Source organism: Calypte anna, chromosome 2, assembly GCF_003957555.1.
Source record: "Calypte anna isolate BGI_N300 chromosome 2, bCalAnn1_v1.p, whole genome shotgun sequence".
Lineage (NCBI taxonomy): Eukaryota > Metazoa > Chordata > Aves > Apodiformes > Trochilidae > Calypte > Calypte anna.
The window spans coordinates 127,787,901-127,815,020 of record NC_044245.1 but is presented as its reverse complement, the minus strand read 5'-3'; the positions used below and the strand labels follow the sequence as shown (position 1 = coordinate 127,815,020).

Genomic DNA, 27,120 nt, shown 5'->3' with positions numbered 1-27,120 from the left:
TACACATCCTTTTCTGGATTTCCACCAAAGGCACATGGCACAATTTTTTTGCTATTACACGTCTAGAGCTTTTACACGAAACTCGTGTAACCACGCGGCGCTTGCTTCATACCAGTTCCACATCATTCCCCCGGCCAGGGGCTAACTTGGGCTTCTCGGTGTCTCTAACCCGCGTACAACTCCGCGGCTCTCGCAGAAGAGCAGCGGCCGCTGAGAAAAAACATCAGGAGCCGTGGGAAGCTCCCCGGGAATTGTTCCACACGCGCGTGGGAGACGCAGCAATTTCTCGCGTCTGCAAAGGGTCGATCTTAAGCAGGGAAAAGGCTGGAGAGGGAATTTCTCAAGCAGGAGTGTACTCAGTCAGCGTTCAGCTGGGGCTGAAGCAGAAAGCAAGCGGAAGAAGCGAGGCTTGGAGCAGCCCGCAGTGCTGCGCGGCCGAACCCACGGCGACCCACACACCCACACCGAGGGGGGGCACGGCCGGCGGGCACCTCCCGCAGCCCCGCCCCGCAGCCCTCCCTCCCCTGAGGGGCAGCCCGCCCGCCCTCCCAGCTCTCCCTTCCCCAGCCCTGCCTCTGCTGCCCCGCAGTCAGCAGCGCCGCGAGTGGCCCCGCATCTCTGCCGGGACGGGGAGCAGCGGAACGGTGGCTCTGGAAGGGTCGCACTCCCCGCGACTCTGCAGCTCCTCACGGCGCCGGGGGCGGAGTGACTCCCCCCTGCACCGCCCCCCCACACCCCGCCTTGCCTAGCACCGGCCCCGCCTTGTACGGCCCCGCCTTGCGCCGGCTCCCGCCCCGTCACCGCCCCCTCCGCCCGTCCCGTCCGGTGCCGTCCCGGAGGCGTCCCGGAAGCGCTCTCCCCGCCGCCCGGAAGCCCTTCCCCCGCTGCCAGGCCAAGATGGCGGTGGACACCGCAACCGAGCTGCTGTTTTTAGACACGTTTAAGCACCAGAGCGCGGAGGTAACGCGGGGGGCGTGGAGGCCGCTCCTGCCCTTTTATTCCTCCTCCTCCTCTGCTGCCGCCTGCGCCTTCCGGCCTGCCTCGGGGCCTCCACGGGCCGTGGCGGCTGCGAGGCGGGGAGCGGGGCTGGGGTAGGCCCCGGCGGGGGTAGCGGGTGGCCGGGCAGAGGGGAACAGGCCCTGGCCAGGTGTGTGCCGAGGGGGGGATCCCCGCTCCTACCCCGCCTTGCTCCGGGAGTCCTCCTCGGAACGCGGGGCCCGGCCCGGCCCAGCGCTGTCCCCGCGGTTCCGCGGGCGGGGGGCTGGGGGGGGGGAGCGGCGGTGGGGCTGGAGCCAGGATTATGGGTGACGGGGATGGTTTCTGTGGAGAAACAAAGAGAATTAAAATGGTTGGAGAAGCCCGTAAGGCTGGAGGGCAGTCCGGGGGCCATACCTATCAGGGAGATACCCACTGCTTTTCTCAAGTTAACGAGAAGGATGGGTATTCGTGTGCACGTTTAGAGGTTGTCTTCGGTTTATGCAGCCTGGACTCATGCATCGAACGCGAACAGAAGGAATGTTTCAAGTTAGCTTTAGCAGTAGGAGTTCATACAAATATTTCACTTCCAGGTTATTGACATCCTGAGCATTCTTGAAGCTGCTGCTGTGGCATCAGATTTGCCCAGGACTCTGTGTTGTTCAAGGTGGAAAAAGGGGACCATGAGGGGGGGGCAGACATCAAGTGTAGTGTGACCTGAAGAAGATGCTGTGTTCATGGAGAGGCGTTAGGGAAAGAAAATAAAGTATTTTGAGCTGATCCTGCAATTAAAAACAATGAGGAAACAATTCTGAAGTCCTTACAAGCTGCAGGTTCAGGGAGCTAGCATGTATTTTGAATTTTACTATTTTAAGACAGTCCTGAGCAGGAAATGCTAACCATTGCTGTTCCTGTGGGTAGGAAACACTAGCTACTCCTCTTTCCTTTGAGGGCAGTGTGTTCCCTTATTTCACATTTTTGATTACTTTTAATGTTTTCTGGCACTTTAATTCTGACTGGTGATATTTTCCCAAACATACTGAAAACACACTGAATTGAGAACATACTGAATTAAAAAACCCAAACATACTGAATTAAAAAAAAGTATTTTACATGTCGCAGGAAAGCATTCTTAATATTATATGAATTCTTCTGCTCTGTGGATCATGAGCCTTGTCTTGGAACTTGCAGTCCTTGTGGAGTACTTCTGAGTTTTCTAATAAAATTATTTATTTGGTTTAGCTATGCAGTTTAACACGTGTCAGGCAGTTCTGATGTAGAGGGAAAGTGGACTGGATTCCCTTGTAATTCTGACGATGTTGATTTAAGCAGGATATTGCCTGTCTTTGGGCAGTGCTGCTGGGAATGCAGCCCCCTCAGCATCAGCTCTTCCTGTGTAACACATACACCTTTTTTAAAGGCAAGGAGCTGTCACCCCTCCCAGGCTACAGTCACCCCATTCCTGTAAATAAAGCTGTGGTCCCTGTCATCACAGGGTTCCTTTTGTTCTGCCATCCTGCTCGAAATATCTCTGTTCTTAGGATGAGATGCTGTGTTTGTGTGTTAAAGGATGGATGTATGTGTAGATTTCTTATTACATGACAGTAATATGTGACCAAAAGCAAATGCTTAATCATTGTTTTCAAAACTTTGCTTATTAGTTTTCTAAAAATCTTAGTGCTTTCTTGCATTGTGCTGGTAGTTTGGGCATTTCTTTTGCTTTCTGATTTTGATGAAAGTTATATGATTCTTGGCTGCAGATCAATTTGGTTTTTAATTTTAATGTTGGTAGAGCAGTGGTTTGGAATTTTGTTGTTTTTAGGTGTTTGGATTATTTTTCTGTCAGTGCATTTTTTGCTAATCCAATTTGCTAATTGGAACCATCCAGTGAGGGGTGTGATTCTGAGCATCTGTTCAGGGAAGTCTATATATGCTTCAAGTTTGACATACAGTTGTTTATTAATTTTATGCTTATTCTTTAAAAAGTGTATATTTGGTAGAGATGATGCGTAAATGCAGTAAGACCTCATATAGTGAATCTTGTGTGAGGAGATTTTCAGTGTTAATTTGGTGGCTGCAACAGGGGAAGTCACTGTGACTTTGTGATTACTTTTAGTTTGCTGAAACATCATTCCCTTACACTTGCTATTTCTGTGTGGTAAACAGAAATGTTGTCTGCAAAAGGTTTTCAGATGTTGCAGAATTGCAAAAATAAGCTTTATTTGGAATTTTTGTACAGGTCTACTAAGCCAGATTTATAGTATCATTATAATTTCTAATATCACATTTGATATGGAATATGTGCTGAGGTTTAAAATTAAAACACATTTTATTTTTTCTTTAATTATAAAATGGAGATGCTTTATTACAAGGGAGTCATGTACTGAGTCATTCTTTAAAAAATTAAAGTGCAGTTTTAACCATTACCAATGTATCTTCTGTTAGAAAAAACCTGTTTACAAAATTGTTGCAAATAAAGGGAACCAATTATGTAAAAAAAACCAGTAACACTTTAACATTATTTTTTATAAAAGTATATGAAAAATACCAGAAGACTATTAAAAGAAATAAAAGCTTTTCTACCAGTGCTTAACATTTTACAGAATAGACCTTTGTATATAATTATTAATACAATTTGGTTAATAAAGAATATTAATACATTACGTTGCTTCCATTTTGTGGTTCTGACACTTTCCTTATTCTTTGTTTTGTAGCAAAGCACCAATATAGACGTGGTTCGTTTTCCATGTGTTGTTTACATAAATGAAGTACGAGTCATTCCTCCAGGAGTGAGAGCTCACACCAGCTTGCCTGACAACAGGGCTTATGGGTAAGTGAGAGATACTTGGTGTCTGATTCAGGAACACCTGCCTGTTATTTCTTCTCATGCTTGTATACCTTAACAGAACCATCTGTATAAGAAGGTAAAATGCATTTATGTGTCTGCTGAACGTGTAATTATTTTTGGGAATTATTAAAACTGTGTAATTTAAAGTCATCACCCCCCCCACACTGTCCAGTTAGTTCTACTTACCATGATAAGGAGCTCAGCAGATTTAATTTTACTTTTGTTTTGTTTCCAGAGAGACATCCCCACATACTTTTCAACTGGACTTGTTTTTCAACAATGTCAGCAAGCCAAGTGCCCCTGTTTTTGATAGGCTGGGGAGGTAAGTGCTTTCATGATTAGTGTGACTTCATTATCTGCCTTTTCTTCTTGAGATTTTTTTTAGTGCAGAAAATGCATCAGAGAATCTGTATTTTAATGTTTCTGCTAGTTTGTAGTCTTGGCCTTTTCCCTCAGTCTGTGTGGGAGGACAGAGATTCATGCTTAAGAGAAGGAAAGATTCTGTTATTTTTAAACTTACAGAGCCCATATATATTAATGAAAAGTATTTTGCAGAAATAAGTGACTTTGAAGTCTTGCTTTTAAGATACTGTATTTGTTCAGTGTTTTACTACTGACTCATATGTTTAGTTCTTCTGTGTTTCATTTCTGTAAACATGCATTATATTAGTGGAAAATTAACTTTGTGTATTTTATTTAACAGCCTTGAATATGATGAAAACACTTCAATTATTTTCAGACCCAATGCAAAGGTAACACAATGTGATTTAAACCTCTTCTTTTCTACGTGTCTGTCATTTAGGTATGGGTGTGGTGTGTTAGCACTATGTAAAGCATTTATTTTTTTTAAGATGTTCTTCAGAAAATTTCAAATATCTTGTTACTTTAGAGCCTGCATCAATAATGCCATGTTTTGTAGAAGATTTGATTGACAATTCCTCTAGAGATTACCAACAGGATTATCCACTGCTTATGAGCAAAACTGAATTAGAATGTTGTGGCTGCAGGCCACAGTGAAGGATGGAATTTCTCAGTTCTGTTTGGGTGTATTTCATTCAGACAGGCTTTGTGTAACCAACAGTAAAGATTTTTTCTATCAGTATGCTGTCCTATAATAGGCAATATATTGCAAGGAATTGAATGCTTTTAGGGAAAGATTATTTGTTATAATGACTTGATATGCTTAAAGTTTTCTTGGTTTTCAAAACATGGGGTAAAGAGATACCTTAATGCTCGACCCTTCTTTCTTTACTTTTATGCAGATACTGACACAGTGATACTGAAATGTCTTTTCTGAAGCAGTGTAACGTTTGTAAGTGCTTTTTCTTTTTTTAAAATACACAACAGGTCAACACAGATGGATTGGTTCTACGAGGGTGGTACAACTGTCTGACTTTGGCAATATATGGCTCAGTTGACAGGGTAATAAGTCATGAGAGAGAGTCACCTCCTCCACCTCCACCTCCACCACCACCTCCCCAGCAACAGCCTGGTTTGAAAAGAAACCCAAAACATGGTAAGCCTTGTGAGCAGACATAGATTAAAAAAAATATAAAAATCAGCATTATATTTGTCCGAAAAAACCCAAGTCTTTCATGTTTTAAATTTTATGGACTTTATTTTTCAAGCTTTATATCTTTGTCCTTTAATTTTGTATTTCCTCACAGATTTATACTGAATGGTGTTAAGTAGATTCTTGTCTAATGCTTTTTGAGAGTGGGTTACTTTGCTCTATTGCTAATTATTTAGGATGGTCAAAATTCAGTTTAATTTATGTGAACTCATTCATATTTAGGTGATTGAAAGTGATTAGGGTAGTATTAAAATCATAATAAGAAAATTTCCTGCCCATAAATACATTTTCTTTTGTAACTTGTATGTAGAGTACATTACAGGAGAGTATTTGCGTTAGAACAGCCATGAATAAAATCCGTGATCAAATTTCTCCTTCAGTTTTGGTTTTAGATTTAAAATTACTGTCTTGTAATGAACTGTCTTGTTCAAGGTAGTCACTGAGCTGCAAAATTTGAATACTCTGTTGTAGTAAACAGTTGTAAACCAGTTGATTAAAAGGCAAACTTTTAAAAAAAATTCACTTGGGTGTTATTGGTAGAGTTACAGTATTGCTAGTGTCAAAGCAAAAAATGGAAAAGTTATGCTACTTTTGACCCAGCATTACATTTTAAAAATTCAGTAATGTTAATAAGCTTGCTTGTTTTTTAGTTCTTGATTTACACCAAAAGTAACTTCAGGAAACTGCCTCACATACTGCATATGCAGACTACAGATTGAGGAACAGCTGAGAAATGAAGGTGTTCTTTAGTCAAAAATAGCACTGAAAACCAAGAGTTTCTTGCTTCTCTTCCTGTGATTGCATTAAATGCAAGTTTTTATTTTCACAATAAATATAGTTGATGGAGAGAAAGAAGACCAGTTCAATGGCAGCCCTCCAAGACCACAACCTAGGGGACCAAGGACACCTCCAGGCCCTCCTCCTCCTGATGATGATGAGGATGAACCTATGCCTGTGTCAGGTAAGAGGAGAGCAGACTGTACTTCATCTGCTGCATGTACTGTTTAGTGGAGGCAGAATTCTGTGTTCCTGCCTGGTGTGGGGTTTCCTGTCTGCTGTTACACTTGCTGGATAGCTGTTTTTAGGAAAAGGATCTGAAAGAAAATCTGTTGGTTATGTTAAATTGTATAAATTGAAAAGTCAGTAGTTTTGAGGATATCAGCTGTTGACCAATACACTGCTGGAACATGCTGCTTGTGTCCTACATGATTGTTCTGTTGACTCTGGCATTCACTGTCCTTCTCCATCCCCCTGCAGCATTTGCTGAGTTCTCTGGTCTCCATATGGGTTGAAAGTGCCAAGAACTCTATACATATTTATTGATAGTCTGACTGAACTGAATGATTGTTGCTTGTGTTCAGTTGAGCCACCTGAAGATTTTCTTCAAGAAGCTTTTTAGTATCTCTGCTATGAGTAATTAAAAATGTTAAAACATGTTATTGAGCTCTGGATTTCAGATAAGTACTCTTATTTCTTAAACTTTGGATGTATTTCTAGTGGTTGGGGAAAAAGAAGATGATGTGGACCACAGGGAAGATTACTTTGAGCCCATTTCTCCTGATCGAGCATCGATTCATCAAGAAAGCCAGTATTCTGATGATGGTGAAGTGGAGGAAGATCAACCAGAAGAAGGAGAAGATGAAGATGATGTGGATGTCGAGGATGATGATGATGAGGATGAAGACGAAGATGATGATGATGAACAAACAGTAGAGAGTATTGCTGATGAGGAAGAGGAAGAAGAGGAGGAAGATGAAGATGAAGAAGACGGTGAAGAGGAGGAAGAAGGTGAAGGTAAGTGAAGATGTAAGCAGTAAAGGAAAAAAAAATCTGATTTAGGAAATTTTGATGGTGGTACCATTATGATGAGTTGGTAAGAAGAGAGGTGAATCTTTTTTCTTGGTCATTGCACTGTTGTCTGATGTCCGTCCAGAATTATGCTATATTCCTTCATCTAATTTTCCTGTTACTTTCCTTAAATAGAGGAAAATTGTGCAATTTTTTTAGGAGAGAATGAACATTTGATATTGTTACCAATTAAAAAAAATTGGAGCAAAGTGGTGAAGAAATTATGTCCTAATTAAAAATAAATACAGTTGTTTATGTAATCTTGTCAGTAGTTATATTCTTGTATTACTTAAAGTTCTCAGTGATGCCTGTGCAGAATTTTAGGCTAAAAGTTTGATGGATGCATTCACAGGAAGAAAGTTGGTCAATATTCTTGTAGTAATGTGTATCCTGTTTAAATTTTTTGCTGTATACTTTCTCCTAAATGTTTCCATTGTTACGTGAAAAATCAGTCATTTGTGGCTTTCACTTTATATCTGTAGACAGAAAGCTTTCTGTCTATATGATTGTTTTCTAACCAGTAATATTTGTATTAAATAAATAATTACTTATTTTTTTAGTAGATTCTCAGCAGTTGTGAACTGATTTATCCATAACTGATTTTATTTCATAACGGAATCCTTTTCTTTTTAGGAGATGATGGATATGAGCAGATTTCAAGTGACGAAGACGGAATTGCTGATCTGGAACGTGAAACTTTTAAGTACCCAAGCTTTGATATTGAATATACTCCTGAGGATCTAGCATCTGTGCCTCCTGTCACTTATGAACCTTTTGAAAGGGAGCTTGGACCTCTTTTATACTTCAGCTGCCCTTACAAGACTGTATTTGAAAATGAAGTTGGTAAAATAAAGGACCAAGACCCAGAAAAAGAAAATTCGGGGGCAGTAGAAGCCTCAGTTAAATTAACTGAGTTGTTGGAATTGTATCAAGAGGAAAGGGGTGCCAAGTGGGTAACTGCATTGGAAGAAGTTCCAAGTTTAATTGTAAAAGGTTTGAGCTACCTGCTGGTGAAAGAAACAAAGCAAGACTACATTACCCAGCTAGTAGATTGGACCCTGCAAGCTTTAAACCTGCAGGTAGCTCTCAAACAACCCATTGCTTTGAATGTCCGACAGCTCAAAGCTGGGACAAAACTGGTGTCATCCTTAGCAGAATGTGGGACTCAAGGAATAACAGCACTTTTGCAGGCAGGAGTTATTAATGTGTTGTTTGAACTGTTGTTTGCAGATCACGTGTCATCCTCCCTTAAACTTAATGCTTTTAAAGCTTTGGATAGTGTTATCAGCATGACTGAGGGAATGGAAATGTTTCTAAGGGGTGGCGCAGATGTTAATGAAAAAAGTGGTTACCAAAAACTTCTGGAACTCATCCTATTAGACCAGACTGTGAGAGTAGTTACTGCTGGATCTGCAATTCTTCAGAAATGTCACTTCTATGAGATTCTGTCAGATATTAAAAAGGTGGTTGATCAGTTAGCAGAGAACACTCCCGCTCTTCCTAATCACACGGAGCCAGAACAAGACCAGGACTTGGCAGGACTTGAAAGAACCAACCAAGAATATGAGAATGATGTCGAGACTCCTATGGACATGGATAATCTTTTGGAATCTTCTAACATAAGCGAAGGAGAGATGGAAAAACTTGTCAGTCTTCTTGAAGAAATCTTCCATTTGATGGAAACTGCTCCTCATACAATGATTCAGCCACCTGTGAAATCTTTCCCAACTATGGCACGCATTACAGGCCCCCCGGAGAGGGATGATCCTTTCCCTGTCCTGTTTAGGTATGGCAGTTGCAAGGGCACTTTATAGAGTGTATTTCCTCCATATTAATCTAGAGGGTTTTTAGGGGTGAGCTTGACAACACTTTTCAAGATATTTCACTTTGTACTTTATTGGAGAATTACGGATTGTACTTATAAAGCCTGGTGGAATTTGATAGTTATTTTCTTGGCTTTCAGTCAACCTAGCATGCATATAACAAGATGCGAACCTGTTATTCCTGGTACTGGCTAGCACTTCAGTCGCATTCATAGATCCTGACTGGTTGTGCTAGGTGCTGTACAGGTGCATATTTAAATATTGTTATAGATCTAGACTTTCCTTTTGTGGTCTTGGAACATGTCCATGTGTATGGACAAACCAAAACAAATCTGGAATACCTCTGTCTATATGCCAAGGTGGCAAGAAGGTAGCCAGCCCTGCTCAGCAGCTGTGCAGTTGTGTCAGTGTAGCTCACTGGTTCACAGCACAGGCAGAAGATTGGAGGCCTTGCCTGCCTTCAGCTGCATGAAGGATCCCATGAATTGTTTCTCTGTTAGCAAGTTTCTGTCTAGAAAGTATTTCTCTATGTGCTAACAGGTTTCCTTGATGGTATCAAGTCTAATAAAAGATAGTGTTGTTTTATTTGTATATAAAGTGAGGTTTTATTTTTGTTTCGATATTTTTTTTGGAGATCAGTACTTTATAGTTAGGTATTTGTTTCTTTTAAGTAATACAGAAATTAGTTTTGTATGAGTAAAATTTTGCATGATTTCATGATTAGTTACCAGTTCTCATAGTCCACAGAACTTTGGAAGCTGGGAGGCCTGTAATTTTATATAATGCTATTGTTCAGAATTCAGAATATTACTGATTCTTTTCCTATACATTTTTTTTTCAGATATCTTCATAGTCACCATTTCTTGGAGTGCATTACTTTGCTACTGTCTATTCCAGTGACAGGTGCCCACCCAGGTGTGCTTCAAGCCATACGAGATATACTGCGTTTCCTGGCACAGTCACAGAAGGGTCTTCTTTTCTTTATTTCTGAGTATGAAGCAACAAACTTGTTGGTTAGAGCACTCTGCCAGTTTTCTGATCCAGATCAAGAGGAAGGTCTCCAGTCAGATGGTGCCAATGAGGATACTTTTGCACTGTGGCTCCTGCATTCGACACAGACATTACAGTGCATTTCAGAATTATTTTGCCACTTTCAGCGATGCACAGCCAGTGAGGAGACTGACCATTCAGATCTGCTGGGAACACTTCACAACCTTTACTTGATTACCTTTAACCCTGTGGGAAGATCTGCTGTGGCTCATGTATTCAATCTGGAGAAAAATCTCCAGAGTCTTATTACTTTAATGGAGTACTATTCTAAAGAAGCTTTAGGGTAATTTAAGCACTTATTTATATTCTTTAGATTGTTACATTTTAAAGTGTCTATCTTTTATAAATAGCTGAGGAAATCTAAATATTTTTATCTTAGACTATTATATTTGTGTTTTAAAGCAAAACAACTTCTAAGTAGAATGTAGTAGAAAATCAGGCCTGTCATTTGTGATTATGCACTTAATGCCCAGAATCTGTGTAGTTCATCTACAAAAGTGTTGTGATACAGGTCACATTCTCGTTATGTGAAAACATATTGGTAACTGGGCAGTTCTCATTCAAGCATAAAATTTGACTGAAATGAGTCACTGAACGTTTTTTCTAGTCTGGGAGTGTCTCAGTTCTGTGAGTTCTTATGACTGTTTAAAGCAGTTACTTTTCTCTCTGGACAGGCAGTTTTGCTACTGTAGGTAGCAATGCTTCCAAAGCAAGATGTATAAAACTAAAATTATGAAAAAAATTTGTTTGTTACTTGCCTCCAGTCAGTGCTTTCATCTCTCAACTTTATGGATGCTGAAATAATTGTAAAGTAAATGTACAAGAAAGCTTTCAGTTTTCAGAAAGCACAGGAGAGGGGTTTTTGTGGGTGGATTTTTCTTTTTTTTTTGTGTTGATAATTATATAGCCAAGCCTTGGTGAAGGTAAAAGTTCTGTAGATAGATTTTTACGGGTCATAGAGTGAAAATCTTAACAATTATCTTCTTGCATTTGTTGAGATGTGAAGAAAATCCTTCTTGGTGTTTCAGAGACTCGAAGTCTAAGAAGTCAGTTGCTTATAATTATGCCTGCATCCTTGTTTTGCTGGTGGTTCAGTCTTCCAGTGATGTCCAAATGCTGGAACAGCACTCTGCACCTTTGCTGAAGCTTTGTAAAGCAGATGAAAATAACACCAAATTGCAAGGTATTGTGTGCATCATTATTAACTGAATTGTTTGAATGCATAGAAGAAAGCTTTTATATTTAGGGTGCTTCACAGTCGTCTGGTTTGGATAATGTATATAATGAAATTCTTTTCCCAGCTGCATCTGATTAGTTGAGTCACTTAGATAATGTGTAATTTTTTTTTTCTGTTAATGAAAGTTAAATAGAAATTCTTCATAGTTAAATGATTTTCCAAGAAATACTAACTTCCATGAACTTTGAATAATTACAGGAAGTTGGAAATGATTTCTGTGTTGAAAATAGAGTACATTTTAGTAAAAATGGACTAAAGTAGTCAGTGAGCTGCCTGTTATGTTTGTTATTTCCTTCAGTGATGAAGACATTTCATAGGAGTTTTGTATTCAGCTTGTAGTAACTTGTTACATGCATTAAAAGAAATGTGCTTTGGTCCTTGCTCTTGAAGGCTTTTTCTTTAGCTGGCAGTGGGATTCTTAGTGTCTTTTATAAAGTATGTTTAAATACAAATAATACAAATAATAAGGTGAAAATTACTTGAATGTCCAGGTTGACTTGAGCTGAATTTTGTTCCTGTATGTGAGGTCACTTGGCTGTTCTGAAGTCTTATATTTTGTTGATGCTTTTCCAGCTGGCTACAGCTGCAATGTATGCCTTACAAATTTCACACTTGGACTTAGTACCTGTTGTGTAAATCAAGTACATTTTTATTGCAAATCTTTTATGTTTATAAGTGCACTTCCAAGTTCCCTAATTAACTCAAGTTCTTTTTGTTCCTGTAGAGCTGAGTAAATGGCTTGAACCATTGAAAAATCTTAGATTTGAAATAAATTGCATTCCAAATCTCATTGAATACATCAAACAGGTTAGTAAAATACAGATAGATATCTTTTATTTGTGCTCTGTAAGCTTAGACCTTTTTGTAGTTTGATATTTTATCTTGAGTATGTACTAACACATGGTATTTCGAAATCTATGCTGTTATCCAAAGTAGATGTTTTTACTAAAAATTATCATCTGGGCCAGTTCTTGCTCTCAGTTATATTTATTGAAACAAAATCTAAGGTAACTGTGGTGCAGATGTGCAGCTATTTACATCTTTTAACTTACTGTAAAACCACAGTGCAAATGCTGACCCTCCTTTTTTTTGTTTCTGCTGTATTTGTGGCTGCTTTCCAAAAAGTGGAATAATCAGATTTTGCAGAATGCTTAAAATAACTAAATATAGAATTTCAGTACTAAGCTGGTGATATACTTGTAAAGTTCTCCTTATAACATGCATTTTGGGTTTTGTTTTTTTAAAAGAATATTGACAGTCTGATGACCCCAGATGGAGTTGGCCTTCCTACTGCACTCCGCGTTCTTTGTCATGTTGCATGTCCACCCCCTCTGGTCAACGGTATGGTTAATATATTTGTACTGCTTCACAGAGAAGTCTGAGTCTTTTACTTGACACATATTTAACTGTGATTGCCCAGGAGAAAACAGACATACAGAAATGTTGTTTCTTTTCCATACAGGTCAACAGAAAGACCTTAAGTGGAATCTTGCAGTTATTCAGCTCTTTTCTTCTGAGGGGATGGACACCTTCATTCGGGTGTTACAGAAGCTGAACAGCATCCTCATTCAGCCTTGGAGGCTCCATGTCAACATGGGCACCACACTTCACAGAGTCACCACTATTTCCATGGCCTGCTGTACACTCACTCTGCTGAAAACCATGCTGACAGAGCTGCTGAGGGGTGGATCTTTTGAATTCAAAGACATGCGTGTTCCCTCAGCACTTGTTTCTTTGCACATGCTCCTGTGTTCTATTCCTCTCTCAGGCCGCTTAGATAGCGATGAACAAAAAATTCAGAATGACATTGTTGATATCTTACTGACTTTTACACAAGGTGTTAATGAGAAACTTACCATTTCGGAAGAAACTTTGGCGAACAATACTTGGTCTTTAATGCTGAAGGAAGTTCTCTCTTCAATTCTGAGAATTCCTGAAGGCTTTTTCTCTGGACTTATACTGCTTTCAGAACTGTTGCCTCTTCCACTGCCCATGCAGACAACTCAGGTATGATTTGTTTAGTTTTTAACCAGGTATATAACTATGTGTTAACCCTTAGACCATTTTCGTAGTTGTGGAAAAAACAAGTATGTGGAAGGACGAGTTAAAGCTTCTGCTAAAACATTCAGTTCATGTAGATTCTTTGAATAAATCTTTTTTAACAGAAACAAAATTGTTCTTACTTGGAGCATCTTTTAAAATTAGCAGTCACATGCTCTTTTGTCCCTTGTGAAATTATTTAGACTCCCATCCTCTTACTGAAATGATCAGCTATGAAGCCTTTGCATTTAACGCTGAATGCCAAACGCTCAGCATATTAAGGCTGTCGTTTCTTTTGGCATGGATCTTGAATTTGTGGTCTTTAATTAAAGTAAGCATAAAAGGTGTGTGACAACCCATGCTTCTGGAGGCATAGCTAATTTGCTGGAATGGTGCTCTGTCATTCAGTCATAATAAGGAAAATAACATTACATGTTTTTGTTGAGGACAGTATTAGTACTTGCTCTTTGCTTAGATAGAATGCAGTTTTTATGGTAAAGTTTGAAAGGAAAAACCAACTGTTCTTCTGTTGTGCAGGTAATTGAACCACATGATATTTCAGTGGCACTCAACACCAGGAAACTGTGGAGCATGCATCTTCATGTTCAAGCCAAACTGATACAGGAGATAGTTCGGTCTTTCTCTGGTTCCTCCTGCCAGCCCATTCAGCATATGTTGAGACGTATTTGTGTTCAGTTGTGTGACTTGGCTTCACCTACTGCTCTGCTTATTATGAGGACTGTGTTGGATCTGATTGTAGAAGATCTGCAAAGGTACCTTTGTTTTCTGTTGCAAAGATATCTATAAAGGACTGATAAATTCACCTCGGTTCGATGCAGCAGATTTAGCAGGAGGAAAATATTCAGCCATTATGAGCTGAATGAATTCTTAGACAAGTTCTATATATGTGTCCTGATAATGCTTAATGTTGCCAAGGAACCATGTCATACTTCTTAAGTTTTGACATGCATCACATTGTATATTTATGGTCAGTATTTTAGGAAGGTTTTCTTTAGGCTGTCCCCACAAAGCCTTCCTTATCTTGGCTGTGAACTGCTCCGAAAGGACCTGCCTGATTTAAATGCCAAGAGTGGGCCAGGACAGTTTGCTACACTGTAATTTGCATGCTGACAGGAAAATGTGCAGATGTTTGTGAGATGGAGGAAGTCCAATACTACTCTTTCAGAGGGTTTTGAAACAATGAGTACTGTGCATTTAAAAGCATAATTATCAGCATAGGATTAGATACTGTTTGTATAAAAAGCACATTTATCAGTATACCATTAGATGCCCTCTACTGCATCAAATGCATAGTTGATTAATGAATTTATTATACAACCAGAAGTCATTTAGTGAAGTTGAGCAGTGTTTGAAAAATAAACTAACTTTAAAATACGTAAAATAGGTGCTTTTTTAAAAATGCAGGTTTATATGACTCCTGTAATATTTGGTTTTATAGATTTTTAGATCACTTTAAAACAGCTTTTTCAAAGTGCATTGATATTCTTCCAGCAGCACAGAAGAAAAAGAGAAACAGTACACTGGACAGACAACTCGGTTGCTTGCTTTATTGGATGCCCTGGCTTCACACAAAGCTTGTAAAGTGGCTATTTTGCATCTTATCAATGGAAGCAGTAAAGGTGATGAGAAGTATGCAGAGGTTTTCCAGGAGCTCTTGGCTTTAATGCGATCAGCTGGGGACAATGTCACTCATCAACAGAGTGCTGAATATGTAACTTCCCTTCTGCAGTCCCTCTGTGATCAGGTATTTGCTATGTTTAATGCAAAATTTGTGTTGATGATTGTAGGAGACAAATTAAATGAGGTTATTTTTTAGGTCCCTGTTTTTTTTTTTTCCAAACAAAAAAGAACATTGCTAAAACACAGAAAGAAAAGATATGTATGGTTTACTGCTTTGACAGACTTGCTGTCATGTTGCTCTTAAATGTAAATCCTTTCATTCTATGAGACTTCTCTTCCATTGTGTACACTATTCTGGTAGTTCAGTAGAGACTAAGACTGGATGACACAAATGTTGACTGTTGCCTCAGCTGAGGGAGTGATATAATTTCTCTTTGTAGGAAGATTTTTGGAACATGGGCCACTGGCAAAACTTGAGTTCTCACTATTCACCCTTCAGCTAGTTGAATAAATACATATCTCTTTGTTGTCTAACTGAAACCTCTCACAAATGTGTTCCAAGGATATGTATGATGTACTGCTACCATAAAACCACCATTAAAAAAAAACTGCCTAAGTTAGAGCAAAGCAAGAAATGTTATCTGAAAACTGATTCACAGAGTTGTCTTGGTAGTTTCTTGTTAGTTGCTTGCATAGATTTGCATATTTTTATTTGTCTTAGTAGTTGCATGTATCTATTTGCTCTAGTGCTTATCTGTTTATGCAAAAGACACTTGAGCATTATTAGTCAGTAAAGATCAGTCAGCTGTTTGCCAGAGCTTTTTGCCCATGCAAATTCATTGTGAAAATCAATCTTGTTTTATTTTATGTAAAATGTGGAGGCGGCAGCAGATCTTAAACTTCCTAGGTGGTGTCTGCAGCCTCTTAATTTTGATGAATGTCTTGGGATTAAGGAACAGTTTGGTGACCTAGGCACAAAACACTGCGCCAGTGCGAGATATTATTCAGTGACTGTATGGCCTTTAGTTGTGGTTCTGCTGTCACTTCATCTTTGGGAGCTTTTATGTTTTTAAAAATCAACAGGGGCTTGTAACCCTTAACAGAACCAATTTGAAAAAGATAAACACTGGTCTAATATTTTACTGGCTAGTAATAACTGTGAAATACTGGAACAAGATGACAAAAGAGTAGTGAAAGAAGCTGGTGTTTCTGATAGTGATGTATGATTTATACTTACTGCTTGTACAGAGAATGCCTTTTTTTACTGTCTGTACAATTATCACTTCTTATAGGATATCGCACTCATTTTACCAAGTTCATCAGAAGGCTCTGTGTCTGAATCAGAGCAGCTTTCCAACTCCTTACCAAGTAAAGACCTGATGCCCTTAATTTGTGACTCTCTGATGGAAACATTAACTAATTCTGAGAGCAGTTACAATTGTCTGCTGACCTGTATCCGAACAATGATGTTCCTTACAGAGCACGACTATGGCTTCTATCACTTAAAGAGGTATGGTATTTTAAGATATCTCTGGCAACTTCAAATTATTTTCACACTTATGCAATATGAAATGATTTCCTGCTTCATGATGAGGACAAAGCACCCAGACTTTCATGTCTTTTTGAAGCTTCAGTGCTTTATTCAGTAATTTTGTTGAGATTTTACTTCTGAATAATTTTTGCAATATGCACACAGGAAGACTTAATTTCAAGAAATAAACAAAGCACTGAAAAAAGGTTTGTACCCTCCATTTCCTCACTCCAAGGCTGTCTGGAGGAATAGAATGATGTATAGTGCTAATGGCCTTCCCTTTTGAGTCACTCATTTGTTAAAGCTCACATCTAGGGCATCAGAGAGCTGTCTGTCATTTCCTTTATTTTGAGGGTGTTCAATTTGCACTTTCTCAGTGTGTTCTGACCTCCAGGCAATTAGGGAATTGCTTTTGAAATGACGATATCTTTTTATATATATATGTGTATATATATACATATATACATACACACACATGAATTGGACAGTATTGTGTTGTTTTGACACTTAATTCCTTGCCCTGCATGTGGACATGTTTCTGTCCACTGAAGGTGAGGTGCAGAAAGGTGATGAATTTGTGAGGTTACCAAAGAGAAAAAGGTAGTACCTGAAGCCTTGTCAATAAAAGGCTGTTCAAGACATGCTTCTAAGCAGCACTGCAGACCTGTGCTGCTCAGAGTGAAAGAAACTCTACAACCCACAAATGAAAAATGAGTAGGTTAAAGATGCTGTGGATTCTGTGATCCCATATGCCTGGCTGTTGGTTTCAGTGCACGACCTTGCAGTTTCTGTGTTGGCGATGACCTTTCTGGTTTGTTCCTGCAGTTGGGCATCATGGGGTGCACAGCAATTATAGCAGCAAGAGTGAGCCTGCTTTGTACATAAGGCACTTGTGCAAGCAAAATTTCTCTTGTCCTATCCCTTTTCTCCCAAAAGATGAACATGTAATTTCTTTCAGCTTTTAGAGGCATTGTTACAGTACCTATAGCTGTATATGTGCAGTCTACAGGCAACACTGGTGAGAACAACAGTCTAGCACAGAGAAAACAATGAAGCTCCAGCTTTGTAATCTAAACTCAATGCCATGATATGAAATTTATCAGATTTATTTTGTATATATGTTGTTTTCTTATAAAATGTTACAGTGTATACACTAATAAAGCATTTTCCCTCTTTTCTTTATAAAAACAGCTCACTAAGAAAACACAGCAATGCTCTGTACACTGTATTGAAACGAGTAATAACAAGTTTTAGCAAAGACACAGGTGAACTGGCCTCTTCTGTTTTGGATTTTATGCGGCAGATTCTAAACTCTGATACTCTGGTGAGTATGTCTTGAATAGTCAGACAAACTCAGCTGCATTCCTCTGATATCTGCAGTGTGAGACACATTCAGGAACAATTATTACAGAAAGCAATTGACTCTGCAGATTGCTGTGCAAGGCTTTTCCATCAGTAGTGTAAATGCCATCTTCAGTTTTCAATGAAATCTGTGAAAGCTGGGCAGAATGTATGTTTAGTAAACAAGAGAGTCTTTCAGGAGGGAGAATGGCATATTGATTGATAATTATTTCCTAAGTAAATAGCATGCTATTGTGTCCAGGTTTTAGATTCATGGCATCGTGTTAAGAGAGTTCCTATATTGATATGTAGAATAGAAAGAAATATAAAAATTTGTTAATTCTGTGACACGAACCTCAGCTTATATTAGAAAGTATTGCATTCATTTTGATGCAGCATCTTAACTCACCTATTGAATCATACCTTATTGAAATGTTTCACATAATATGGTTTTAAATCAAGAGATTACTATTGGTTTACTGCATCTGCTCTAATGCACATTTGAATTCTAAAGGGTTTGCAGTCCAGCAGTGTAATTAGTATTTATGTGTACTTCCCTCTTGTTAAAATGTTTCAGGGATGTTGTGGAGATGATGGAAGCCTTATGGAAGCAGATGGATCTCATCCTGGTAGATCGCTGGGTCTGTCTACTGCAGAGTTAAAACATCTCCTGCAAAGCAAAGAAGAAACCTCAGAAAACCTGATACTTGATCTGGAGAAACATATTATGGTAAAAGAATTGAAAGAATCCACTTCATGTTGCTGTCTTATATCTGAACAAGTTTTTATAACCCTATGGACTGTCCCCACCCTTGATGGAAAGAGTGCACAATTTTGTGGCATACCTTGTGGAACTGGTAATAACTGTTGCCATTGTTTTAATACTGATGTCCAAGATCACCTCTTCTGAGGCAGGATGGATTCTGACTTCATTGTCTGTATTACCATAATGCAAAGAAGTTTCAGGTTGGGTTGGAACCCCCTTGTGCTTGAGAGTATTTGTACAGCATCAGAGCAGAGGCAATTAACTGTGTGCTGAAAGGCAGGAAATCATGTGACAGAGCACTGGATAGTGGTGAGCAGGTTGTTAGTTTAATAATCCACAGGAACCACTGCTTAGTGGTGTCTTGATGTTACTGGTGACCAGTAACAAGTGGAATACCCAGGAGTCAGTAGTGGGGCTGGGATTGTTGGGTGTTTCCATCAGAGACATCAATGGTGGGAGAGCAGGGTAACTCCATGCCTTGATGAAGGCTGAGCTGAAAAGGACTGAGTGGTTATGGTGGGCATTAAGTTGAACGTGGGCCAACATGCATGGCCATTGCCAACAAGGCAGCCTGTGTTCTGAGCCACCCTGGAAGCAGAATGGTCACCAAATCTAATGACCTTACTGTCTCCCTCCACAGGATGCTGGTGAGCTCTCATGTGGAATGCAGCAATCACCTTTGGTCAGCTTTGCCCTTGCACCAGTTCTAGAGAGATCCAGGGAAACCGAAGAGGGTTCTGCCAAGTTGGTCAGGGACCTTCAGCATATGTACTGTAGAGAGGAGGAAGTGGGATTTGTTTGCCTTGGTGCAATATCATAAAGAGCTATATCCGGGCTACTTGCAGCTCTTTGGGGAATAATAGCAAAGGTGGTGGAATTAAACCCCTTTTGTTAATTATAGATGATAAAACACGAGGGTAATGACCCCAAATTGGGACTTCAGAGGTTCAGGTTACCACTACAAAAAAACCAATACAAAACAAAAAGACAAATAAAAAGCATGAAGAGAGAAGGGCAGTATTGGAACAAATTGCTCAAAGTAGCTGTGGGTGTTCTTGTCACCAGAGCAATTTTGTAGATGTGGCTGGATAAAGTTATGGCTGACCTGATCTGGTTTTGTTAGTTCTGCTTCAGGCAGGACTGGAGGACATGCAGAAATCAATGCATCCAACATTTCAGTGTTTCTGATCACTCTAATATTGAAATGTAATCCTACATAATTGATGGCAGCCATGCAGTGGATGGCTAGTTCAGAAGAGTCTATAAAACAGGCTTTACAGCCTGTTGATCACAAATGCCTTTCCTGTGCTATACTCTGTCCTGTCCCTTCCCTGCCTGCCTGCATCTATGGTAAGAGATTAGAAACCACAGCTGTGCTGAAGGAGAAGTATCAGATGTTTAGGATGTTGGAAAGCTCTAGCAGAGAGCTTGTTAGTGAGCTGGTCATGGCTTATTTGGCAGTGTGTTGTAGATTCAACTTCAAACAAAGATGAGGATGTGCATGTGGTGGCATGGTTTGTTTTATAGCATAGCAAGGAGCTCTCTGTAGTTGCTTGTGTACTCAAGTGCCTTGGTTTCAGCATTGGATGGATAGGCTCTTTTATGTAGTATCCTGCTCTGGTTTTTGGTGGGTTGTTTTTGGTATTTTTTTCATAATTGACAAAATTATATCCTTCTCTGAGGAGGGCAAAAAGTTCTGATTTGTGCTATGTTGACTTAGGATCGTTCTAAGGAAGATGATGGCCTTGAATCTTTACTGGACAACATCGTTGGGGTGAAGCAGATGTTGGAATCAGCAGGTGATGCTTGTCCACTGAGTGACCAAGATGTGGAGCCTATTCTTTCTGCACCAGACTCTCTTCAGAATTTGTTTAACAACAGGTAAAATGGTTAAGTGTGAGCATACTGCCTGTAGTTTATTTAAGAAAATGCAATAATTTTTCCATGAATATATTACAAATTGTATGTAAACAGCACTGTTGTAACTACTGCCTGCTAGTCCCAGTGTATTTAATTTTATGCAGGTAGCAATGATAAGGCAGCACGAGGTTCTGTAGTGCTGTGTGTTCTTCCAGTTGGTGGTAGTTCATAACCAAACAGGTGTTTGGGGTTTGTTTTGCTGCAGGACTACCTATGTTTTGGCAGACATGATGGATGACCAGCTGAAGTCCATGTGGTTCTCACCCTTTCAGGCTGAAGAGATAGACACTGATCTGGATATGGTAAAAGGCTTCATTAACATGACTGAAGTGGATTTAAAAATGAGGATTAACCTGAGCTGGTAGCATCAGAATTTCATTTGGCTAAATAATTTGTTTTCCTGAGCTTACCCTTGTAAATTGACCCCTATATAGGGGCTGGCATTTGTTAAATGTGTTGTTACCAAATGCCTTCAGGTTCACCTAGAAGCAGCCACAAGGTTGGCACAGTGCTCTATTAACAGAATCACAGAAAATTAGGGGTTGGGAGGGACCTTGAAAGATTGAATCCAACCCCCTGCAGGATCACCTGGAGTGGGTCACACAGGAACACATCCAGGCAGGTTTTGAATGTCTCGAGAAGCAGATTCCACAACCTCACTGGGCAGCCTGTTCCAGTGCTCTGTCACCCTCACAGTGAAAAAGCTCTTCCTTATGATGCAGAAGTCATCTCCTGCAGAGGAGCAGTCATTGTGTCAGCCCTAACCATCTTTTGCATAACTGCTGGGGCTTTTCAGCAGTTTGCATTAAATGTAGACAAAGAATGTGATGAATTTATTTTTTTTTTTTAATCCTTGCGCTGATGTGACAAAAATGGAAAAAATGGCACTGTAGCTTAAGCAAAAGAGTGCCTCACTGCAAGTCATTCAGTGACAAGACAGATGTTGAAAGCTATGCCCAGTTCTTTATGGAAATGCAGAGCTGTCAAGACAATTGTGCTGCAACAGGAAAGCTCTGCTGCTTTTCTGTTACTGCTGCTTTGGTTTTAGCCATGCTAGTGCATTAAAAGGTAGAGGATGGAGTTCTTTTGTTTTAGTAGAAGGGCCCTAGCTGAATATCACCCATCCTGGTGCAGCATCATTTCAGAGGTGCTAGAAATGATTGTTGTGATAAAACTGAACTCTGTCATTGCAGGTAAAAGTTGACCTCATTGAACTGTCAGAGAAGGGCTGCAGTGACTTTGACTTGCAAGCTGAATTGGAGAGGTCATTTTTGTCAGAACCATCATCTCCTGGCCGCACAAAAACCACAAAAGGGTTCAAACTTGGCAAGCACAAGCATGAGACCTTCATTACTTCAAGGTAAGATGAGTTTAATGAGTAAACTGTTCGTGTGCTCAGCACTGATTCGAGCGTTCTCAAAACATCAAATACCTTTCAGATTGCATCTCCAATATGGAGAATGCCTGACCTTCTTATGATTGTATTTTTAAATTAATGAAGGAAATTATGTTTTGTCATGACAGTGGAAAATCTGAGTACATAGAGCCTGCAAAGAGAGCCCATGTTGTGCCACCACCAAGAGGAAGAGGCAGGGGAGGATTTGGACAAGGGATTCGACCACACGACATCTTCCGTCAGAGGAAACAGAACACCAGCAGGCCGCCCTCCATGCACGTGGATGATTTTGTTGCTGCAGAAAGCAAAGAAGTGGTTGCTCCAGATGGGATCCCACCAGCCAAAAGGCCACCGAAAGTGTCACAGAAGATATCTTCACGTGGTGGATTCTCAGGGAATCGTGGAGGACGAGGAGCTTTTCACAGTCAGAACAGGTTCTTTACACCACCTGCTTCAAAAGGTATGTTGTCTCCTGTATGAGAATTGAAATAAATGAATGCTGAAAATGCTACAGTAATATTAACCCAATTTACTAGCAATTAATCATCCCTGGTATGAGGTGTTCCTGAAGTAGTGTTTTTGAAATTTGTTTGGCACTAGAAAAGGTTCTGTTGTGTATTTGAACCAAGCCTGTAAGTTCCTGTGTTGTCTCTACAAAAGGAGCTAACTGTTTCCTTTTGGAGTGCTTCAGAAATGCAGTCAGAAAAACAAAAGGCCCTCTCCTACCATTTGTGACATGGTAGTTCCTGAAATCAAGAACTGCAATATATCTCTGGGTTTAAATTAATTTTTTTAATAAAAGGATGGAAAATCCTGATAGGAATAAGATGCAGTTTTCAGAGAATCTGGAGTCTCTGACTACAGAGATACAAGTTTCTTTCTTAAATAGACAAGGTTTCATTGCTTTCCCTTTGATTCTGTGATTAGGGCAAGTCTTTGCACAGTAGAAACAAAATACTTCCATTTAATAAAGTTACAAATACTAGGATTTATTTTACAACAAAACCCAAGGGTATAGGAATCTATGTCAATATACTACATAATGTATTTTTATAAATAAAACCAAAAAAGTATCATCAAAAGATATTTTCCCATGACTGTGCCTCTAATGCAGTAACTTGTAGACTTTGAGTTAGAACACTGAGGGTATGTTGATGCAGAGTAGCTTTATCTGTTTGAATTATGTGAATGTTGTGTTTACCACCCTGAGTATTGTGAAGATGGAAATGAAAAGTAAAAAAAAGGTGATGTTTGCTCAACAGAGTGTGGGTTTTTCTCTCCTGTCTAGGAAATTACAGTCGTCGTGAAGGCGCTCGAGGTTCAAGTTGGAGTGCACAGAGTACACCCAGGGGAACCTACAATGACAGTAGAGGTGGTCAAAGCAATTTTAACAGGGGTCCACTGCCACCACTGAGACCATTAAGTTCAGCAGGTACATGGTATTCATATGGGCATCGAACTATAGAAAATTCCTTGAATTTCATTTTCGCTTTACAAATGAAACCATGCAAGGATGCTGCAAACACCTTGAAATTCAGCAAATGTTTTAAGCATATATGAACAGTTGTCACTGAGACTGTGTCAAATACAGGCTTTCATACGAACTGCCCTCTAATCCATAAAAGTTGCTGAATTGAACGCTTGATCACAGAATCATAATTTTGCAGTTTTTTGCAGCTGAGTTTTCTTCGTACCTACATGGTAACCATAAAGCAAATGAGAGCAAAAAATGCTTGCCCAAAAGCAAAGCGAAAACTTAAAGGAGAAAACCAGACCCTGTTTGTGTCTCATCTTGTTTTTGTTTCTGACGCTTTCACAGCAGCTACTACGCCTAGGGTACTTTTTTTTTTTTTTTTTTTTTTCCAACTGAGTATAATTTTCTTTGCTTTAAGGCTACCGACCGAGTCCTCGCGATCGTGCTTCCAGAGGCCGGGGAGGAATTGGACCGTCTTGGACAAGTGCTAATAGTAGTAGCAGTGGTGGCTCAAGAGGAAAGTTTGTTAGTGGAGGCAGTGGAAGAGGTCGTCATGTACGTTCCTTCACACGATAAAATGAGACCTAATGGAACAGCCCAACCATATGGACTTGGGAGATGATGACAAAAGGCAGCACTAAAGGACCAGTTCAGAGTTACTGGCATCTGGAGGAAACCAAGAGAATATTTTTGTCTGAAGAAAAGTTTTTGTTTGATACGGGACTTGAAATTTCAATAAAATTCAAGACTTTTTGTGTACAATTGTAAATTTTTTGTTCTTTTGAAAGAATGTTTTAATTTTTTCTGGACTTCAGTAGACAATGCTCAGTAAAGAACCTTTTTGAGTTAAGACTTGAAGGACTTCTAAAATATCCATTGTGCCAAAAGAAAGGTACAGGTGTTTTGTGTGTGACTTATTACTGCAAGATAATGAAAAAAAAATTACATTTAAGGCAATTTTAGGTGTTTATTTTCTCTCAGGTTTAGAGCCATTAGCCATTTTTTTTTAATTTTTTTTTTTTTAGCCAGTCTGAGTTACTAATGAATGAGGAGGTCCATCTGACAGCAGTTGAAGTAGCAGGTGATAGAAGAGTGACTGGAATTAATTAATCTGTGAAAGAATACAATTGTAAATGTAATTTATGTAGAAAATTCTGTTGTACATCTTTGGTGATGTGATTAGACACTTAAATAAGATCCCACGCCTGTTAAAATTAGTAGGAAATCTGTCATGGACTTCAGGGAAAGTAAGGTAGCAATCTAGCATTTACTTTACAACTCCAGCTCATGTGTTAGGAACACAGGAGTTATTTCATTAGAAAACATGAGGATGCATTGAAGGTAAATGGTGAGATACCCATCCCCTGAGAGAGCCTGGAGTTGATGAGTTCCTTGTCTGTTGGCTCACACAGTTGAGGAGAAGGCTTAGAGACAGATGTATAAACTTAACACAAAATGAAGCAGTAATGCTGCCTTCCCTTTCAATAGATGGCAGAAATTTCTGGATATACTGCAGAAAGAAAAACTTTGAGAGGGAGGAGTTCATAAAGAAATGGCAACACTTGCTTCACCTCTGAATTTGTTTTCTTGTTAAATTCAGTGAATGAAGTATGCAGTTAAATGTTTGCATTTCTTTGTGCTCCATGTGATTTTTGTAGAATTCACTGGTTCTCAGTAGCCTTTTACTGCATTTTTGGATGGGGTGAGGAGTGTTGGGTTCTTCTAAAGGCCATACACAATTTCTACAAATGAGCTCCAGTGTCAGACTCAGCTGAGCTTGATTTTCACTTATGCATTGATCTCATGACATGACAAAAGTGCTTTAAGGGGCTCTGCCTACTTAATAAGGCCCAGTTGGAATGGTCCTTTTTTATGTGATCTTAACTTACTTCGGGCAGTTCATCTGCCTAGAACCATAAACTTTAACACCCTATTTCAATTGTTTCTAAAGTATGGTAGTACTTTAATGATGGTTTTTTATCTTTATACTACCTGACTGGGTTTAGTAGGTTTTTATTTGAACTACAGATGACCCCTGGCATGTGTACTTTTCTCTGTGGAGACTCTGGGACAGTGTCCCACTGTTTGAGAGGTGATTGTACAACATCCATTGACAGTAACCTATGGAAGGTGAACTGCTGAACTGCTGTTAACTGAGTGCAGTTAAAAGGGAGTAGCATTGGTTCACAAAGGTATGCATGTGGTTTAACATTGTTTAAAATAACATGAACAAAAATCTGGATTGGAAGCTGAGCAACTTTTGGAATGGTAAAATAACAGTAAGATGGAATTTTACTAATGCAATTGTAATGACTAAAAGGGGTGGAGCTCTCACAGGCATTAATGCTATTTTTTTAAGGAGCGTTGCAGAAGTATTTTTAAAGCTCACTAGCTCCTCTAGATCCTGTGGTTAAGGTTTTATTTTTTTAGGAACTTAACTGTTGGAAACTAGCAAGAATGAGTAAATTTTTTTTTCTGTCAGGGAATTTGAAGTGAAAAGTGTCAAGCATGGAATTAATATGTAAATATTCAGTACTGGTTCTTGAAAGTTTAAGATATATGGCATGTCAGTAGTAATTTTCAAACTAGGTGGAAATAAAGGGTTGGTTAAATTGTTTGATGTATGGAAGCTCTGTAAATTTAGTTAAACTTGGAAAAGTATACTTCTTCCATCGTTTTGTTTAGGGGGGGTTCTTTTTTGGTTTTTTAATTAATTTAGTGCTGTGATTCTTTAATGCAAAGTGGTTCCTTTCTTGGATAAACTCAACTTGAAGTAATACTGTTCAAAACTCGGGACTTACCTGGTTTGCTCCTGCAGGCTGGATTCTAACCATGAGTAAATGACACTTTAAGTATTAAATTTTGCTTTTTATACTTGGTCCAAAACGACAAAGTTCTGTTTCCTGGCTATAGCATCAGGACACAGGAAGTGCCTAATGCCAATGTCAAAACACTGCTTACTGAGTTGGGCACTTTCCTGATGAGCAGAACACTGGGGAGAAGTGAGGGAGGCAGAACAGATCCACAGGGTGCTGCAGTTCTTCCTCCTGTCTCAGTGCACAGCCCCTGTGTGTGCCCCAGCATGGGGCAAGGGGAGACAAACCTGAACTGACCTGCAAGACTTGCCCTGGGTCTGCAAATGTCCCTGTTAATGTACAGACAAATGTATGGACTGTGGATGGGATATGGGTGAGACAAGTTGTATGTGCTTTTATTTTACTTCCAAAATTTAAGGAGCTATGCTGTCTGTGTTTGCTGGCTGGAGGTTAGATGCAGATAGATAAGGATAAGCAGATAAACAGGTTATCTGTAAGCTGTTGCCCTGCTCTCTGTAGTTGTGAAATGGGAGCTTTCAGCCTTTTCCCTTCTACTGAATGCCTCCTCCCATCAGGGAAGAGAATGTGTTGGAGAAGGTAAAAGCAGAGTACTGCATGCAGCAGCTTCATGCTTAAGAGTGCCCTGTGTCCAACTGTTCATGTTTAAGCAAATGCAACTCTACAAGTTCTGAAGTATAAAATTCAGGAAAATCTCTCCATTTCATGCTCCTATCCCATGTGGGTTCTTGGAGTGTATGTGAAAAATGTGCATTAGGGATGGATACACATCAGCTGATGGACAAATCTTTTTTTCCTTGCCAGTGTATTGTCCTGCTGTCTG

The 27,120-nt window shown here is 39.6% G+C and overlaps 1 protein-coding gene across 2 annotated transcripts; it reads left to right on the top strand.

The window, feature by feature from the left end:
• The first annotated feature begins 839 nt into the window (after positions 1 to 839).
• Positions 840 to 24,232, top strand: VIRMA (vir like m6A methyltransferase associated). 2 transcript variants are annotated; one of them, XM_030446480.1, is made up of 24 exons: positions 840 to 960; positions 3,690 to 3,805; positions 4,059 to 4,145; positions 4,527 to 4,575; positions 5,171 to 5,339; positions 6,235 to 6,357; positions 6,894 to 7,190; positions 7,878 to 9,030; positions 9,909 to 10,400; positions 11,146 to 11,300; positions 12,079 to 12,161; positions 12,602 to 12,695; positions 12,817 to 13,361; positions 13,932 to 14,167; positions 14,910 to 15,159; positions 16,328 to 16,545; positions 17,758 to 17,890; positions 18,485 to 18,637; positions 20,394 to 20,554; positions 20,799 to 20,895; positions 21,787 to 21,953; positions 22,118 to 22,449; positions 23,278 to 23,421; positions 23,882 to 24,232. In XM_030446480.1, the coding sequence occupies exons 1-24, from the start codon at positions 898 to 900 to the stop codon at positions 24,037 to 24,039; spliced, it is 5,475 nt and encodes a 1,824-aa protein (XP_030302340.1). In that variant the 5' UTR covers positions 840 to 897; the 3' UTR covers positions 24,040 to 24,232. The 2 variants fall into 2 exon arrangements, with proteins under 2 accessions (XP_030302340.1, XP_030302339.1); XM_030446479.1 differs by having other exon boundaries at positions 14,907 to 15,159.
• Positions 24,233 to 27,120: the final 2,888 nt, after the last annotated feature.

What these genes read in the sequence shown, in the direction of transcription:
- VIRMA (XM_030446479.1), top strand. Translation starts at nt 898, where the DNA reads ATGGCGGTGGACACCGCAACCGAGCTGCTGTTTTTAGACACGTTTAAG. An exon ending in CCTTTCCCTGTCCTGTTTAG is followed by an intron (nt 9,031 to 9,908) that starts GTATGGCAGTTG and finishes TTTTTTTTTCAG; the next exon opens with ATATCTTCATAGTCACCATT. An exon ending in AAATAACACCAAATTGCAAG is followed by an intron (nt 11,301 to 12,078) that starts GTATTGTGTGCA and finishes TTGTTCCTGTAG; the next exon opens with AGCTGAGTAAATGGCTTGAA.